The 18,715-nt window shown below is 40.5% G+C and overlaps 1 protein-coding gene across 5 annotated transcripts in view; it reads left to right on the top strand.

The window, feature by feature from the left end:
- The window catches only part of USP40 (ubiquitin specific peptidase 40), a 59,672-nt gene that overhangs the window by 24,293 nt on the left and 16,664 nt on the right, over window positions 1–18,715 (top strand). For all 5 annotated transcript variants that reach the window (XM_081141935.1, XM_081141936.1, XM_081141939.1 and 2 more), the window contains 11 exons: window positions 155–236; window positions 1,581–1,752; window positions 3,680–3,764; window positions 5,006–5,076; window positions 5,738–6,054; window positions 8,153–8,276; window positions 9,567–9,624; window positions 13,432–13,485; window positions 14,223–14,311; window positions 16,010–16,096; window positions 17,962–17,998. In XM_081141935.1, the coding sequence (XP_080998061.1) occupies window positions 155–236; window positions 1,581–1,752; window positions 3,680–3,764; window positions 5,006–5,076; window positions 5,738–6,054; window positions 8,153–8,276; window positions 9,567–9,624; window positions 13,432–13,485; window positions 14,223–14,311; window positions 16,010–16,096; window positions 17,962–17,998 (1,176 nt within the window). The remainder of the gene's footprint in view (window positions 1–154; window positions 237–1,580; window positions 1,753–3,679; window positions 3,765–5,005; window positions 5,077–5,737; window positions 6,055–8,152; window positions 8,277–9,566; window positions 9,625–13,431; window positions 13,486–14,222; window positions 14,312–16,009; window positions 16,097–17,961; window positions 17,999–18,715) is intronic.

An 18,715-nucleotide genomic window follows, 5' to 3' on the forward strand; every position in this document is an offset into this window, starting at 1 on the left:
TTTTGGATGGAAAACTGAGATCCAGAGCAAATGGTATTCACACAGATAGGGCTTTTCTAGCTCCCAGCACAGTCCTGTCTAGTTTTCCATACTACATTTTCAGCAGCCAGATCTCATTTAGTCAGCACAACTTAAAGAAAAGTTTTGTTCACAGCTCGAGCTAATCCGAGATACAGGGTTCCACGTCATTTGCTGAATGAAATGGATGCAGCCAACATTGAACTGCAGACGAAAAGGTAACTTTTAGAGATTGAATGTTTTTTCTGGAGAATGAATCTAATTTAGGTCTAAAGTGTTCAGTAATGAAAATTAAAAAGGAAAAAAGACAGCTAGTTAATGCCAGCATCTGTTTAGCAGCTGAATTTTTATAGCAAGACTGTCTTTTACTTTGAAATTATCCTTGTCTGTGAGAGTGAATGAAATAATGACATTACTGACCATTGCTAAGTAGGAATTGAAGCCTGAGAAGACTAGAGGAATCTGTTTCCTGCCTGCCAAGTTATTCCCTTGGTACGAAGAGAATCTGCTTTGAAAATCACGCCTCATATTTAGGTAGTTGTGGAGAAGTGGCATGTAGTGACCATAGGTGGGCAGAGGGAGGAAAAGAGTCTACAAACTATGGGGCTTACTGTCACTCTAGGGCAAAGCCTGTAATGGATTATTAAAGGGATGGTTGTGAGAACTTGATCTCAGCATTCTCTTTTGAGGTCTAACCCGGGACCCTGAAGAACTGGTTCTTCATTTGCTCTCTGACGTAGTTGGTGGGGCATGGAAGTCCCATGGTCTTTTCCTGGACCCAAGTAGCTGGTTGTGTTCAACATTTTTATCATTGACTTGAAGCTGGGGAAAATGGCAGGTAGATTGAATGGCATGCCAAGATGAAAGGAAACCTCTACGAAAATCAAGACACTAAAAATATAAAAACTTAAAAGAGTAAAATAGCTTAAGCATGAAAAATCACCTGCCTGAGTGGTATGGCCTAGCAGTTGGTATTAAAAAACAAAACCCCAAAAACCTAAGAGGTTTAGTCATGTGGCCATCAGAAAAGCTAAAGCTCTCTTTAACAACATTAATAGACTGTCAGAAGGACCTGGGTGGAGGCGATAGCCTCACCCACTCTCCACTGGCCTATTGCCTGGAGTAGAGTGCTTGGCACCATGCTTCATGGCTGCTGCTGAGGACAGTGAGCCTGGGGGGTACACATGCAGGAAGATCACGAGATCGAGCTCAGATGTTTTATTGGGACTGTGGTATTAGTGGAAGCCAGGATGAAGTAGCCATTTGTAAATCTGACACTTCACACAGTTCACAACTAATCTCAGGATTGAAGAGTTCGGGTGTCAGTGTTCAGAGTGACACATTGCACAGTGTTTTCCTTGGGATTCACAGTGGCAGAGCTGAACTTTTGCTATTTATTGAGAAACTGAAATGAGTCGTTTTGGAGCATGGAAGAAAATGATGTTAATTATAATTAGGTGGAATGGAGAACTTACATTGTAAATCAAATATTTTTGGTTAGAGATGAAACCATGTTTGTTATAAAAACTTAGCATTTATGTATTTTTTATGCCTCTTTAAAGGGCGGAGTGTGATTCTACAAATAATACTTTTGAGTTGCATCTCCACCTGGGCCCTCATTACCGTTTCTTCAATGGGGCCCTGCAGCCTGCAGTCTCTCAGACAGAAAGCGTGTGGGACTTAACCTTTGATAAAAGAAAAACTTTAGGCGATCTTCGACAATCAATATTTCAGGTAATTTAGCCACACCTCCTCTTAATTTAGACATTATGGTCCATGTCCAGCTAGATTCTTCTTTTCAGAAGTCCTCTTTAAGATACAGCTATTTATTTTTCAAAACTGCTTAGGAAAACCCTCCATCTGCCAGTTCCATAGAGGGATGGCCCTAGTGTTCCCCTCACTGGTACCTCTTAGAGAGAGGCTTCTCCGCACAGGCAGGACAGTCCTGCAGGAGCTTTCCAGGGTGAGAAGAAACCTGATTTACTTTATTTTGGGGAGAGAAAGAATACAAGGTTGTTTCTTTTTTAAAAAATAAATATAGAGAAGTGTTTTTGAAGGTAATGAAGAAATAAAGATAAGATGTTGTCTAAAACCAAGAACTACTAAACAAATAAAAGCAGCTAAGGTCTACCTTTCAGTACAGAGTAGCATTTATTAACAAGCTTGCCAAGTGAAGGAAAATATTTGCTGGTTCACAGAAAAACAAACATCGTCGGCAGTTGTTTGCAAATAATTTACCCAGTTGTGTTTTAATGACAATAAGGACAGCAGTGCTCTTTATTTTACTCCCAGTGCTTTCATATTAATTATGTCATTTGGTTCTTTAACCTCATGGGGAGAAGCTAACTACCCCATCTTAGAGACGAAAGGAGTAGTTTAATTGTGATGGCCCACGGTCAGACTAATCTAGTCAGTGGTGGGAACTAGGACTCTAGTTCTGGTCTTCCTACTCTTTCCTTTTAATCACTCGTCTTCCCCCCACACTACTTCCTGACCAAGCAAAAAGGAAATAGAAAATATAAACTTTTTTTTTTTTTCCCCTCAGAAATAATTGAATTTTCTGGAAAACAATCAGTTACCAAAATTATTAGCTTTCTTTTGATTTTCCTCTCATATAAAGAAAAGCAGGCCAGTTTCTTTCTTTCTTTCTTTCTTTCTTTCTTTCTTTCTTTCTTTCTTTCTTTCTTTCTTTATTTATTTATTTATTTATTTATTTATTTATTTATTTATTTATTATTGTTCAGAATATTACAGATGTTCCCTTTTCTCCCCGTTGACCCCTTCCACCCCGCCCCCACCCCTCCAGTTTCTTTTTTAATTTTAGTTGATTTAAATGATATTTAAATGTTGCATCAGCACCAGGATGTCTAAAATTGTCTAATATTTCTGAACTTTTGCATTAAAAGTTCATTTCTGAGCCAGTCCTGGCAGTGTTGATTAGGTGGAATTGGGGATCTGACCCTGTCTAAGGTGACATTAGGTGACGAATGGAAAAGACCTTTATGTGCACGTCTCTGTTATCTTGAAGCCAGCCACTGGCAAGAGGCGGTGAGATTGACATAGTTAACTCATTGCTTGTAAATACAACATTTCTTTTTAAGAGAACTGTCTGTGGTATTGTGGAGAGAAACTAAATAGGACTCACCTTTATGGGAGATGTTATTTTGGCAAGGTTACCACAGTCCCAGAGTCTTGGATCTACAAACTTAGAAAACAAAACCCTGGTAATCTATTCCACTGTTTAAATTTACAGTGGGAAGAGTTCTTTTCAGGTATTAGAGCCAGTGCCACTTTTTCCTGAGCAGCACTAATTAAGTCATTTTGCCATTTTGGACTGATTCCTGAGCTGGCATGCTGGTCAGTTTGCCTCTGATAAAAGTGGTCTTCCCGCAAATTACATAGAACTGTTTAGGTGGTAGTGCTCTTTGTGTGTGCCAAGATTTCCCCTTCACTAGTGGACGAGATTTTCCGTCTTTAACTACTCTAACCATGAGTGATGCCTTCCTCCCTCCCTCTCCCTGTTGGGTGGGGTGGGAGTGCTGTGTGTTTGCTCTCCGTATCCTCCACATATTAAATGGGCACATTGCTCGTCTTATTTAACCTGGAAATGTGATATATGTTACTTTTCCTTGTTTTCTTTTCTTTTATAAACATTCTGTAGCTGTTAGAATTTTGGGAAGGAGACATGGTTCTTAGTGTTGCCAAGTTTGTACCAGCAGGACTTCACGTCTATCAGACACTTGATGGTAAGATAAATGTTAAGACACAGCAGCTCGTTTTATGTACATATATTTTTTGTGGGGCTCATCCGTGATTTTCTACTCTTGGCCAGTCTTTCCTCCACCTACTACATTTTTAACTATGTAATTTATCCAATTTATAACGTGTCCAATTTATGTAACATGAAATTTTGCTAACATGGAAACATTGCTAACATATATTTTCTGAAATTAAGGCTGCCCCTGTGCCAAATTAATTTTTAAAAAGGCTTTGCGTTTTTTAAAAAAATTTCTAATCCTCATCCAAGAATATGTTTTTATTGGTTTGAGAGAGAGAAACATCAATTGGTTGCCTCCTGTATGGGCCCCAACAGGGATCTGACCCGAAACCTATGTATGTGCCCTGACCAGGAATCAAACCTGCAACCTTTTGGTGTATAGGATGATGCTCCAGCCAGCTGAGCCACCCAGCAGAGCTCTGTAGCTTGATTTTTTAACCCAACTCTTAGCTTCACATTTTGTAGCAAAAAGACATGTACCTTGAGAGTTTAAAAGTATTTACTTCCTTTAAATAACAACAGAACAGTAGTAGTAGCAGTCACAGTGTAACAGTTGTTTTGGACTTCACTGTGCCAAATACTGAGCTAAGTGTTTTTATGTAAATTACCTCATTTGACTGCCACAAAATTCCTTTATCCCAATTTCATACATGAGAAAACTGAAGCGTAGAGACTCGCATACACAAGGACATGACAGCTAATTAGTGGTGGCACTGGGACCATTTGATGCCTCCGCCTTACTTCCGCTCCCAAGGTTAAGCACAGTTGACTGTATATTAAACTCTTTTCCTGCTGTCATGCTCACAAAGCCTGTGTGGCAACATGGGGAAATGCTTCCATAGTGAAGGAGAAAACTGAAGGGCATGATGGGAGGAGTAAAGATAGAAATAATAAACATAATTACTGCCTCCTTAACTTTTTTTTTTAAATATATCTTTATTGATTTCAGAGAGAGGAAAGGAGAGGGAGAGAGAGATAGAAACATCAGTGATGAGAGAGTCATTGATTGAGCCCACAACCCGGGCATGTGCCCTGACCGGGAATCGAACCCCGATCGCCTGGATCCTAGGTCAACGCTCAACCGCTGAGCCACTCCCGTCTGGGCTCCTTAACTTTTCTTAATGGGAATGATTTTTCAAAAAGATACTTAAGTGTCTCGACTCTTTCGTTAAGTTGATGAGTGGTCTCACTGATGGTCTCTTGTCCTAGGAGATGACCTGGCGCTGTGGGAAATTGGAGTTGCTGATGAGGAAGACATCTTTGTGTGGGATGGAGTGGAGGTAAAACAGCACCAAAGAAGTACTCATGGTAGTTTTGGGTTTTTTTAAGTCATTGTAATGAGATTTCATTCAGCATATGTGAAGGCTTATTAGAGATTAGAAAACTATTGAAATGCTTAATAAACTTTAGGTCCGGCCAGTAGTAGTTGTGTGTTAAAGGGATATATATTGAGCACTCCACTGTGCCCAGCTGTGTCAGAGGCTCGGTACAGAGGTTCAGGCTCACGGTGGAACTGCACTAATATACATGCTGTAGGGGTCTGTGCATATTCCCCGTGGGAACTCCGGAGAGTCAGGGATGGAGGTGACGTGTAGGAGCAGAGTGAACTTTCTAAGTCAAGAAAGGGGCGAGGAGCAGCTCAGACACCTGTCCCTGGTCCATCTAACGTATTTCCCAGGCCTCATTACCACCACTGAGGACTCATACATCTGTCCCCATTCCAGATTTCTCTCCTAAAAAATAACAGGTAGCTAAGAGGAAGTTTCAGAAGAAAAATCTAAAGTTGTTTTTCTGATTCTTAAAAGACATTTGTGAAAACTTTATTTCACTTGGAAAGAAAAAGAGAATTATTCTGTGAGAGCAGTCTTTTGCTGCATTACTATGTTGACTTAATCTGGACAAATGTAAGCTGTACTAATGGCTGTCTTGATATTATTGTAGGTTGGCGGAATCCAGATTCCCACTGGTGGTGACTGTGAACCTTTACTCCTAAATGTCCTTCATTTGGCAACAAGCAGTGAAGAGTGCCAGCAGCTGGTGGAGTCTCCACATGTCTTCCCAGCTAATGCGGAGGTGGGCACTGTGCTCACAGCCCTAGCAGTCCCAGGAGGTGCCATCTTCATCAGCAGTACTGACTCTGCAGGTGGACAGAGCTGGACTGCCATTCCCCAGGGAGACTTGAAGAAGACCTTCAGAGAACACGGCCTCCAGAGCGGGAGCTCGATTTTGATTCAGGATGCCAGGAGTGATGATAACAGGTATCTCGCTAAAAAGAGAATTTTTTAAGTTATTTAAATTAGAGTACTATCTCTTAGAACTCTAAAGCTTTATTTTGATAATAAGAGTTAAATGTTTCTTTTTACTTCTGGATATTGTGTTCTGTATTTTGTAAGTAGGAATGCTCTAGGTTAGGCAAGTTGGAGAAAAATTATACTGAAATACAATTTTTTTCTGTAAATATGTTAAGTAATATAGGTATAGATATAGTCTAGATTAGTTGGCTATAAAGCAGAGTCTATCTAAGTAATTCTGGTTAGTGCTCATAAAACTGAAGACATAGTCTCACGAAGTTTGTTCCTGAAATTTTTCATGAGGATCATGTCAAGATCCTAGCTAACTTTGTCTGACTAGTTTGTCACAAGAATCCCATAAGGCAGCTCGGTTTTCCATCACAGTCCCTTTTATGACTCTTGAGATCCTCCCATTGGCCCACATAGGGTAGTTACATGGGGAATTATGCCCTTAATTCCTTTTGTCACATTTGGAACCTAGAGGTACTGCCTCTCTACATTTCTGCTATCCATGTCTTGACAGTGTGGGGGGTTAGTTTCTGTGGTCATTGTGCTGTGCAGTGTAACCCCCCTGCCTCATCTGTGCTGCGAGTATACTTAGATACAGAGGCCGCCGCACAGAGGAGCAGAGCGTTTGTGAACTGCGCTTATTTTGTGTAACATTTATCACTTACTCTTTTGGACAAGTGTTTTCCAGACATCTGTTTCCCTACCATGTGTGTGTAATGAAAAAGTTTATTATATAATTTCTTTTTTTAAAGTGATATACACTTATTAGGACTTGGGAAATACAGAAGTGAAGACAGGAGACAACAGCGTCCCTGTACCTCCCGAGCACTGTCGTCACTGTTGGCTTCCCTGTTTGAGCTCAGATAATTGGTTTCAGTTTTGAAGGTTTTTCTTTTTGAACATAATGATTATTTTGTAGATAGCTATATCCTGCTTTTCCCATGTTTGTATACTCATTGCATGGCTACACAGTAATCAGTGTTGATGTTACAGTTTACCCAGCTGCTCGTGTGGGAGGCAGTACAGGTCAAGGCCAAGGGCTATGGAACCAGCTGCCTGGATCTGTTTCCAGCTTTATCGCTTCCTAACGGTGTGACCATGGGCAAATGACTTCACTGCTCTCTGCTCAGTTTCTTCTTCTGTAAAATGGGGATAATGATTAGTACCAGCTTTGTAGAGGTGTAAGGATTGAGAGTCAAGGGCGTACAAAGCGCACATAGTGAGTGCTGAGTATTTTAGCAGCACCCTCATCATTGTTATCTTCATTCAGCTTTTTGCTGTTTTAAGGGTTTCTTCAGGGAACATCTTTGTGCCTAAAACTTTGCTATATTTAGGATTGCTAACTTCAGGTGGAGTCCAGATAGGAATAACTGAAATAAAGACCAGAATTGTGTTTCAGGGCTCTGATATGCACTCCCCAGGAGGACTTCCACTAGCCCATTCAGTGCCTTGGTGTGAATTAGAAAGAAGTTGCTCCTTCCTCATAGGAAAGTCTTGTGAGAACAAGACCCTCTCCTACCATCTGCTATCATAAAATGGCATCTATAATAAAAATTTATATATTCATTGTGTGTGATGTAGCTGATACCCCTTAGCTGTGGCACTTTGATGGAGTATCGGTCCGCACTAGTGCACGTGACTGTCCTGTTATTAAATCAGAACCCTGTGTGGGGGCCTCTGGCATAGCTGCTCTTCAAGCCCCATAGTGACTCCAGTGTGCAGGCTGAAGTCAACAGTGGATTGTTCAGTTACAACAGTTCTCTGTGAAAAGCGTGGCAACAGATCACTTGTCTAAGTCAAAGAGTATCTGAGTCGTGAGTATAGATTCCATAGATTACAGACTCCATGGAGTGCTGCCCAACACTACCCCACAGAGACAGTCAGTGTTCATAAAGCAGCTCCGTGGAAGCTGGTCACCTCCACTTAGTCGCAGTAAGGGACAGATGCAGAATTTTAGAAGTGGTGCCTAAGGAAAGTATTGATTTTCTGATCCTTCCTGATCCATAAAAGTGCTGCATATAGACACTTTTTTTTTTTAACATCTTTTTACCTACAGTTTGTTGACCAAACAAGGGAAATGGATCACTAGTGTGAATGATATCGACTGGGTCGAAGTTAAAAATTTATGTCAATTAGAGTCTGAAGAGGAGCAAGTTAAAATATCAGCAACTGTTAACACAGTGAGTAGATTATAATTAAGGTTTGGTTGACAGTGTTTCAGTTATCAGAATTTTATTTAGAAAGCAATACCTTACTCTTTCAGAAGAGTCTCAGTAGAATTCTCAATCTTAAGAAATCAATGTTTTATTTTTAATGTTTGATTATTGTTTGTTTACTTATTAGTCCTTGGCATATCTCAAGGAAATGTGTGCTTTTTTCCTCAAAAGCCTAGAATGAGAATGTGGGAGTTGGCTATTCAGTTAGGACATGGAATCCTCTTAACTTCGTTGTCAAGTATGTAATTGATAAAAATACATCAAAATATGAAATGCTGTTTTCAAGGGTCTTTTTCATATTTTTTAAACCAGGCATATGTTTTGTGTTGTGGTGGTGTTGTTTTTTTAGTTTAACTGAAATTGCTCTAAATTATACCCTGTGCTCTATATGAAGCCACCTTCTCTTTCAAAGGGATCCCTTCAGTCTTCCGTTTGGAGACTGTGATGTTGGTTTCCTTGTACTTCATTCTTCCAGAAAGCATCTTTTTATATGGATGTAGTCTCAGTTTGTTAAATTTTTTCCATAACATTAAATGAAACATTAGAATGATTTCATTTCTATGAGCATTATGATTTCTTGAGGTGCATTAATATTTGTTGGTATAATAAAGGGGACCGTGTGATACCTACCACCCTGACCCTAAGTGGGGGACTTTGGTGAAGTCCTCGAGCCTTCTTAGCACAGTGTGGGCACTGGTGGGAGGGTAGAGTGGATTTCTGACATCAGTCTTACCCCTAAATTTCCACAATTTTATGCCCTAGAGGCAGTTAGCCTAGACAAAGAAGAAAAACAGTTCTAAAATAAAGTAATTTAAACAGTCATTTTTAATAGTGCCCTTGGATTAGTATTGCCCATTTTTATATTATCTATGCCTATTGGCACTGAATTTATCATTCTTACCATAAGGAAATGTGATTACCAGAAATTTTTTTGTTTCCTCTAATTGAAAGGTTAGCGGTTTGTCAAATTTTTGGTTTTCTAGCTAGAATTGTTTCTCTGGTTTTCTGTAGGAATCCTTTCTGTTCTAACTAACATCAGTTTGGTAAAAACTATTAAAATCTAAGTTTTAATTTTGATTTTGTAGAAGAGAGAAAATGAATTTCAGGGATAGAAAAGTTTTTTTAAGTAGGCAAAACTACCAGATGCCAGGTAATTGATAACTGCCGTATGTGCACACACTGACAATCTCCACTCTCTTCTCCACCCATTGTTTTCAACTTATACACAGTCATTAGTTTATTTCTCTATTTTAGGTGGTGCTTGATATTCGAATTAAAGCCATAAAGGAATTAAAATTAATGAAGGAACTAGGTAATCATTTATGTTTGCTTTTGGTTTTTTGGTTCGATTTAGTTTTGATTTTTAATTGAAAAACTTATGGGAGAGTACAAAAATAATTTAGGGAAAACTCATGCACCTACCACCCAAAATGGACAGATGTTAACATTTTGCCCTGTTTGTTTTTGTTTGAAACATTACGAAACCTGTGTCCTTCTGAGACCTACTCTCTGTCCCTCCCCAGATGCAACCAGTATATGTGTCTAATTTGGGTGTGTGTCTAGTCTCTGTACTCATAGTGTATTTATATATTATGCTTCCATATATATGTTTATGTGTATATTGTATTTTTACATTTACATAAATCACAATACTGAATATAGATTCTGCAAATTCACTATTCACTCAACATTGGGTTTTCTTTAATAGTCTTATTGAGGTACAGTTTACATACCATCAAATACCTATTTGAAGTGAGATTGAGCAATTATCAGTTAATGGGTAGAGTTGTACAACCATGACTGTAATTGAGTTTTAGAACATTTCCATCACTCCAAACTGATCCCTCATTCCTATTTGTATTCTGGGCCCCCAAAGACCACTCATCTACTTTGTCTGGATTTGCTTTTCTGGACAGTTCATGTAACTGGAACCACGTAATAATGTCTTTTGTGTCCAACTTCTTTCACTCAGCTGGAATTAGTCTATCTGTATCCTAAGGATTGTATTAAAAAGCTACTAGAAACAGTAAGTGAGTGTAACAGGAACTCAAGTCAATATACAAAAGTTAAGAAAACACTTAGAATAAAATATCATGAACAACTTGGGGATAAATTTAAAATGTGTGTAAGACCTGTACACTGAAAGCTAGAAAATATTGCTGTGAAAAATTTAAAAAGACCTGACTAAATGGAGCAATATAACCATGATCTTGGGTTGGAAGACACAATATTGTTAAGAGGCTAATTCTGTCCAAATTAATTTGTAGATCCAATTCATTCCCATTCAAAATCTTTTTTTGGAGGGTGGGGGGTGAATATTGACAAGCTGATTCTTTAACTTATGGGGAAATGCAAAGAACCTAAGCATCCATAGCAATTTGGAGAAGAAAAACAAAACGAAGAGTTACACTGTCTGATTTCAAGACTTAACTCTAAAGCTGCCGTAGTCAAGACAGTGTGTAGGCATAAGAGTCGACACAGACCAGGTCAGCAAGCTATGGCCCACAAGCTGTTTCTGTATAGCCAGTGAGCTGAGAATAGTTTTTACAGTTTTAAAAGGGCTCTTTTAAGAAGAATGTGCAGCAGTGATCACAACTGGTTTAGAAGCCTAAAAATGTGTGCAACAAAACTATATTGAGAGTCCAGAAATAAGTGCCCACATATTTAGTCAGTTGACTTTCAGCAAAAGTGCCAGTAAGTGCTGGACCAGTTAGATCCCTGTGGACACAGGAAAGAACCTCCCGCTTTGCCTCATGTTAAGCAAAACACTGACTTAAACTGGATCCTCGGCCTAAATTTAAAACCTAAGACCAAAATTTCTGGGAGAAAGCATGAGAAAATCTTTGTTACCTTGGCCATAAGGAAAAGTTTTTTTCAAACAGGACTCAAAATTTACAAACCATGAAAGAGAAAACTAATAAATTGGACTGCCTCAAAATTTAGAATTTCTGTTCTTCAAAAGGCCTTTGAAAAGGCTGGCCACAGGCTGGGAGAGAAAGATTCCAAAATGTACTGGGCAGCCGACTTACATCAGCACATGTGAAAAACAGTTGTAACTTAATCAGAAGACAACCCAACCCAAATTGGGAGGACACTTTACGAAAGAAAACTGACCTGTAAATGACCAACATACAGGGGAAGACGCTCAGTATCTCTAGCCACAAACTAGAACCAGGACACCCACTGCACACTCCGCAGAACAATTAACATTTCAAACACTGACGAAACCAACGGGAACGCAGAGGTGGAGCAATAGCAGTGACCCCGTATTGCTGCCAGGAGCGTGAGGCGATAGTACTTGTGGTAGAGTTAGCCTGTTTCTTACTAATTTAAACATCCATTTACCAATTCTCCTAGATATTTACCCAAGAAAAATTAAATCATATATCCTTACACAAACTGTACACAATGTATATAACTCAAAACTGGAAACAATCCAAACATTCATGAATAGGTGCATGAATGGCCAAATAGTGGCGTATCCACACGGTGGGAACTGCACCGAGTATGGAATGGAAGAACCTGAGACATTATGCCAAGCAGAAGAGCGAGACACAGAAGAATACATTTTAGTCCATTTACTCTGTGTGCTGAGGCTCCAAGGGCAGCATCATGGCTGTTTCCCTTACTCCTGGGATAAGCTGCTAGCGCAGTGCCTGGCACAGAGAAGACACACAGTGTTTCCTGAGGGAAAGTGAAAAGAAATTTCAGGAGACAGTATTTAATAAGTACTTTTTAATTGAAGAATTCTTTTCATAACCTGTTCAGTTGTCAAGAAATTTGTATTAGAATTATGTGCTAGTTTCCTATGACTACAATAAAAGATACAGAACTCAGGAATCTCAGAAAGAAATTCTGCCAAGGTCTAATAAAGTTAGAACTTCTAAGACCCATGCCATTCTTGCCCTCTCAGAAGGCTCCTCCCTCCTAGCATCCCCACTTCATGTCCACCTTTGTAAGAATTATGTTTGGACTAAACCTGGTGTGCTTCTTCCCACAAAGCAGGAATCTGAATCCTCAAAAATAGGCACACCTGCTTGGTCCACGTAATGGGCATAAAAAAATCACCTAACATTTTTTAAAGAGGCAGTCTCTGCACAGTTCCAATGTGCACAAATTTCAGTTATCTCGGTTTATTATATAACATTAGTTACCCAGCAACATGGTTCAAGTTCTAGCTACCTCTGATTTAACTGAGTAATTGCAGAAAGCACAAACTAGCCTTCTAGCTGCAGTCCGCAGTCCACTGCAGAAGTAATGGATGTGCATCACCCTGTGTCTGATGTTCATTTCACTGCACAGGCAGCCAGATGTACAGCTCACTGCCTCCTTTTCTCCCAGCTATAAACCCACGTGACATTTTATAAGAACAGGTCATCGAATTGGCCAACAAAGAGGAAAGTGCAGCAAAGAAACAAAGCACATGGAGGGATAGTTGTAGCTGACACGGGGGTGTTGACATGCAGCTCATTCAGGAGACCAGACGTGACGGAGGAACCTGACAAACTATGAACTTATCGCAGAAGTGGGGACAAGTGGCTGTCACAGAAAGGATGAAACTATCCCAGGAGATGTGATGCTGGCAAAATGACTTCACACTAAAGGAGCTCCTGGGTATATTTCATGAGATTGAAGCACAAAATATAAAATACTGGAAGCTGATTCACACTTAGATGTCTGAGTATGACAGTTCGCTGGGGAAGAAAAGACTGGCTCTGTAGCAGAGCCGCGCGATGAGTAGAGGACAGCAAGCCCTGTTCACGCCATCCTTGACATGGCTTCTACAAAGAGAGAAAGCATTTTCATCAGTGTTCCTAGTTTTTTAAATTACAGTGTGAATATTAGTTTTACAGTGTTTTTCTTTTCACTGTACATGTCTGACAGTTTTAAATGTTTTGACAAAAATCTTTAAAGGTCAAGAACAAGGTAATTTTTCTCACCGTTACTAAGGTTGCTTTGCACAGTGTCAGCTGCACAGGCGTCTTACAGTCCCGCACCGCTGCTTGCTTTCAGGTTGGGGGGGGGTAGCTTATTGTAGTTTCCTGCTAATTGACAAAGTAGAGACTCTCTGTTTCGTTTTCTTTGTTTGCTACACTAACCAGCTTCTTCTTACTTGTAGCCGAGAACAGCTGTTTGAGGCCTGTTGATAGAAATGGGAAGCTGCTTTGTCCAGGTAAATCTGTGTGTGGCCTTCAGAAGCAGACACATATTCATGCTATCTAACTTTCTTAACACTTTTACTTTAACAATGGCTCCCAACACCTAATATGCTTAAATTACCTTTCAGAATTGATTTACAGGACATGCTGTCGTCCAGGTGACTTACCATGTGTTACAGAGTGTCTTAACCAGAAATCCAAACACTTCAGTTTCCTAGAGTAAACACCTGTCTTTCTGATGAGCTGATCCTTATTTTAGTCATGGTTTTGATCTAGTTGTGTCTTCGTAGATTTTTTCAGTTTTTTAGTTGCTAATTTTATTGAGATACCTCTTATGGAGTAGAGTCTGTTCTCACCTCTGTACCACACCTTGTCTTTGGACGTAATTGAGTCTGATTATTGCTGGTAGTCACCAAAGCACCTTTAAATAGGAAGAAGCTGGTTTATCCTGAAAGGATTAGGAACATCTAACTTCTAATCGTGTAAACAGCAGCTTTTTGATTTTTATAAATATGACTAGAATAGTCATAGCCACCTCTTAGGTCCTAGCATTGTTGTACAGGTAACAAGAATAACGTATTCTAGAATGTGGAATTAGAAAATCAAACAGTGATAACGTGTAATCCTTTTGCATGGAATGGAATGCTGCATTTTTTTTCCTTCCTTGACATTCTTGATTTTCAAAGAAAAACTGATTTCAGTACATTATTTTGCCCAGACAGGAAGGAATTAATATTCATTGTGTTTGTAGTGCCAGATAGCTACACTTTGCGGGACGCAGAACTGAAGATGGGAAGCTCACTGGGACTCTGTCCGGGAAAAGCACCGACTTCCTCTCAGGTACCGTGAGGCCGCCTGGCCACGACCCACCTCCCCATCGCCAGCTCTTCATTTTACAACTCGTACTTTAGCTACTGCAGTCATACTGTTTTTTGGTTTTTTTAAAATATACCTTTATTGATTTCAGAGAGAGGAAGGGGGAGAGAGAGAGAAACAGAAACATCAGTGATGAAAGAGTCCTTGATTGGCTGCCTCTTGCATACCCCCTGCTGGGGATTGAGCCCACAACCTGGGCATGCGCCCTGACCAGGAATCGAACTGCCATCTCCTGGATCCTAGGTCGATTCTCAACTGCTAAGCCACGCCTGGCCAGGCCATACTGTATTCTTAAACGTTTTCTTTTCCTTAAATGATACCTTTTATTTTAGGAATATATCCACATAATTCTCTATGCTTAAATAAAAAATCTTAGGCCGGCCAGAGTGGCTCAGTTTGTTGAGTGTCATCCTGGTAAGCGAAAAGTTGCCAGTTCTGTTCCCAGTCAGGGCACATACCTGGACTGAGGACATGATCCCCAGTCGGAGTACATGCAGAAGGCAACCAACCGATGGGTGTTTCTCTCTCACGTTGATGTTTCTCCCCTTCTCCCCCTCCCTCCCTCTCTTCCTCCGTCTCTCCCTTCCTCCCTCTAAGCAGGTCCTCAGGTGAGGATCAAAAAAATAAACAATATTACGTTTTCAAAACATATTCATAAGGTTCTTTTTCTGTGCAAATTTTGTGGTTAAGGGTATCTTTAAAGTCGAGTGGCTGCCAGTTTCAGCCATATTTCAGAAATTCTGAAATGTCCCCTTTTCCCCCCCACTTTTAACAACTGTGAGATGAGGCTGCATCTTTCGTCTGTGGCTCCTACAGTTGTGGCTGGCACTGTGCTTTCTTCGTGGAACATAAAGCAATGAGTAACAGCTGGTGGCATTTTAGATTTAATGAAACACAGAATATTAATTTTGGATGTAATTACTATCGGCAATAATATAATAGTCTCACAGCAGCTTGGTCTTTATCAGTATTCATTTCCTGTATAAATACCATCTGGTTGGCTTTGCCAGAAGCCCTCCCTACTTAGTAAACTTTATTACAGTCCAAAGTCGTCCTTATGTCCTTACTGTTAAGACAGGTGCTGAGGTTAGCTGAATTCCTATCAGGGTCCCCCTGGTCCGGATCCACTTCATTAGTTTCCCAACCACCCCCTTTTAATTTGTTCTTCCCTGGACTTGAGCAGACAGTGGTGCGCAGGCTGCAGGAGGAAGACATGACACGTGAAGTTGAGCTAGGAAGGGAAGTAGGGCTTGAGGAGCTGAACTGATGCGAAACCAGACTCACACCTTTCCTATGGGGTCTTGGTAATCGTAGTACATGGACAGACAGCAAGGTCACAACCAACTGATTCGAAACAGTTATGCTCACAGTGCATAGAAATTGTGAGTCCCTTTGAGGAATGACCAAGAAAGATGGGGAGCGTAGGAGAATACATGATATCTGTGGGAGATGTCTTAGGAGTAAAAATGGCGATGAAGCATCTTAAGTTTCTAGGTTGCCAAGCATACTTAAACTGTAGCATTAGATGGTCTTGTTTCTATATGATTTGAAGTTTCATTGAAGTTTCATGGGCGACATTGGCTCTTCCTTTTTAGAAGCAAATACAGGTGTAGAATTGTAAAATTTAGATTAAGGTGCATTCATACTCTGTCTCGATCTTAGCTGTTCCTGTTTTTCTCTCTGGGGAGTGACATCCAGCCTGGGTCAGAGATGGAAATCATAGTAGAAGAAACAGTTTCTGTGAGAGATGTAAGTAATTTTACTTTAGGGGGTGCCTGTGGGTGTCCAACACGGGGAACAGGATGCTCCTACGGCAGTGCGTATATGATATACTCTATAAAGGGTTCTGTGTGCTCATCCTTAGTTTTGGGAGCTTGGAAATGGGTGAACCAAATGGAATTTTCAGTTAGATTATTATTTTTCTATTATCAATAATACTTGATTGTAGAAACTGATTAAAAGAAAACATTAAAACCCCTCATTACCCTTTGTCCCACTAATGTGAACTTTTTGGCATATTTCCTTTGTTTTCACTTTGTATACACACACAGTCACATACATAGGTAGGAGTGTGTGTGTGAGAGAGAGAGAGAAACACATGACTATGTTTGTGTCACTGAGAACTGGGACTTCCAGTGTTGGAAGATGGACAGAGTGACAGCACTGTGGGTGAGGGAAGCCTGTACTTTGAGTTTGAATTAGGAGAGTCAAATAAACTTGCTGTCTTTTTTCTTTAAACAAATATTTTTCTACTTCTTCCCCGTGAAACAGCCTAGAAACAGTGACCAACCTGGCAGTAGTAAGCACCCAGCACCCAGATTGTGCTTGCTGACTACCATTTCCTACGACAGGAACCAGGGCTCTTGGAGTAATGCTGGTTCTGTGTCTAGAGCAGGAAAGTTAGGATGAGCCTGGAGCACCTTGTCAGAGCAGAAAGCAGGGAAGCCAGCAAGGGATATGACCTGACCCACACCAGTGGAGTGTGCATCCTTCTAGGCTTTGCCATGTGTATATCGACATGTGGACGTGTGTGTGCACAGAAATGAAGCACTTGACGTCATAATGGGATCATGCTACATGTATTATACTTCGACTCTGTTTCACTTAAAATATTTTAAAGGCCTTTTAGACCAGTACATACAAACTTATTTATACTTTTGTTTTAAGACCTTTTTTTTTTTAATATGTCTTTATTGATTTCAGAGAGAGGAAGGGAGAGGGAGAGACAGAGATAGAAACGTCAGTGATGAGAGCATCATTGATTGGCTGCCTCCTGCAGGCCCCCCAGTGGGGATGGAGCCCGCAACCCGGGCATGTGCCCCGACCAGGAACCAAACCTCGATCTCCTGGATCCTAGGTTGATGCTCAGTCTCTAAGCCACGCCAGCCGGGCTGTTTTAAGACTTTTTCGTAGTTTATTGAAATGTTCCCCTGTTAAAGGATATTTTGTTTGCCTTTTCTCTCTTATCCAAGCAGTACAGCAATGATCATCCTAGTTCTTGCTCCCTTCTGCTCTAGTAGAGTATAAAACAAATCTCTCTTACTTTTTCCCAAGATTTATTTAAGAATGTTTTTCCTCTGAAGAAGTTGGGAGTTTTTAATTACTTTTGTATTACGGAAACTCCTGTCAATTGTGTCTTGTTTATTGCTGTCCCTGAGATCACAGCTTGCACAGTTCTTTCCTTGCGAGTGTACACGACCAGTTGTGTTTCATGGGTGCCAAGTAAAGGCTGCTTTCCTTTGATAGGACTCAAAGTTTAATGTGTACTGTGATGTCAGCCTCATTCATCAAAGTGCACTGCTCGTTTTCATTAAAAAAAGCCATACTGTAGACCTGGAAGTGGATGAACAGAACTTTGAACAAAGTCCTGGTTACTGACACAGGCAACTGGTTTTCCCTCCCATGTCAGCCCCACCCAGCTCTCAGGAAGGAGAGCTTACGTAACCACTTCTTAACTATGTGTCTCTTAACCACTTCTTAACTATGTGTCTCTTTATCTCCTTGAGAATTACTAAACGTAATCAGACTTAAATAGGCCCAGAGTCCAGAAAGGTTGTTTGTTACAATACTGTAACTCAGAAACAGAACTAATGAACATACTTTTTTTTTTACAGTGTTTGAAGACAGTGCTGGAGAAGTTTGGCCTCCTAGGTGAGTTCTAGGCCTCGAGAACACAGAACCTGGTCCACATCTTTTACTTACAAGAAAGTCCTTATAAGCCTCATGAAACATGTCAGCCCTTTTTCCTCAGGATTGTCAGTTACACTTTACGTCTGTATGTACGTAATTGGTTCTCCAGTTCTCTTTGCCAAAAGAACACGTGTGAGCTAGCTGACCACTGGCGAAGGAGAACCCAGATAGGACCCAGCAAGTAGGAGAAGATACGATTCACCCCCGAATCACCCAGGCCTTTCATGGATTTTGCTTAAACCTCATTGATTCAGAATTTCAGTGGTTGTGCTTCATGCCAGTGTTTTTGAGGGAATGTAACGTGAATGAAAACATAAATGCAGGATGTCCAGAGTAGCTACCAGGAAATGCGGTCAGTGAGCATCACACTGCTGCTCAGTCCTCACTCGTCGTCTGGAAGGGGAGGGGACATGCTCTGGAGCTGCCATGTGGTGTCATTTCACCTCACAGCAGTGCTGCCCCAGGCGGGGACCACTGCTCCCATTTTACAGGCAAGGGCTGGGCGGAGAATGGCTAATGGCTGACCCAGATTTCCCAGCAGGTGTAACTCAGACAGCCTCTGAGTTCAGAACCCGTGAAGCCATGGTGTTCACTTTTAACTTCCTGGTGTGTTGTTTTTTTAAAAAAGCATACTTAGGTTAAGTTAAATATTCATATAAGTCTTACTGTATTTAAAAC

The sequence above is a fragment of the Miniopterus schreibersii genome (genome assembly GCF_964146895.1).
Source record: "Miniopterus schreibersii genome assembly, chromosome: 7".
NCBI lineage: Eukaryota > Metazoa > Chordata > Mammalia > Chiroptera > Miniopteridae > Miniopterus > Miniopterus schreibersii.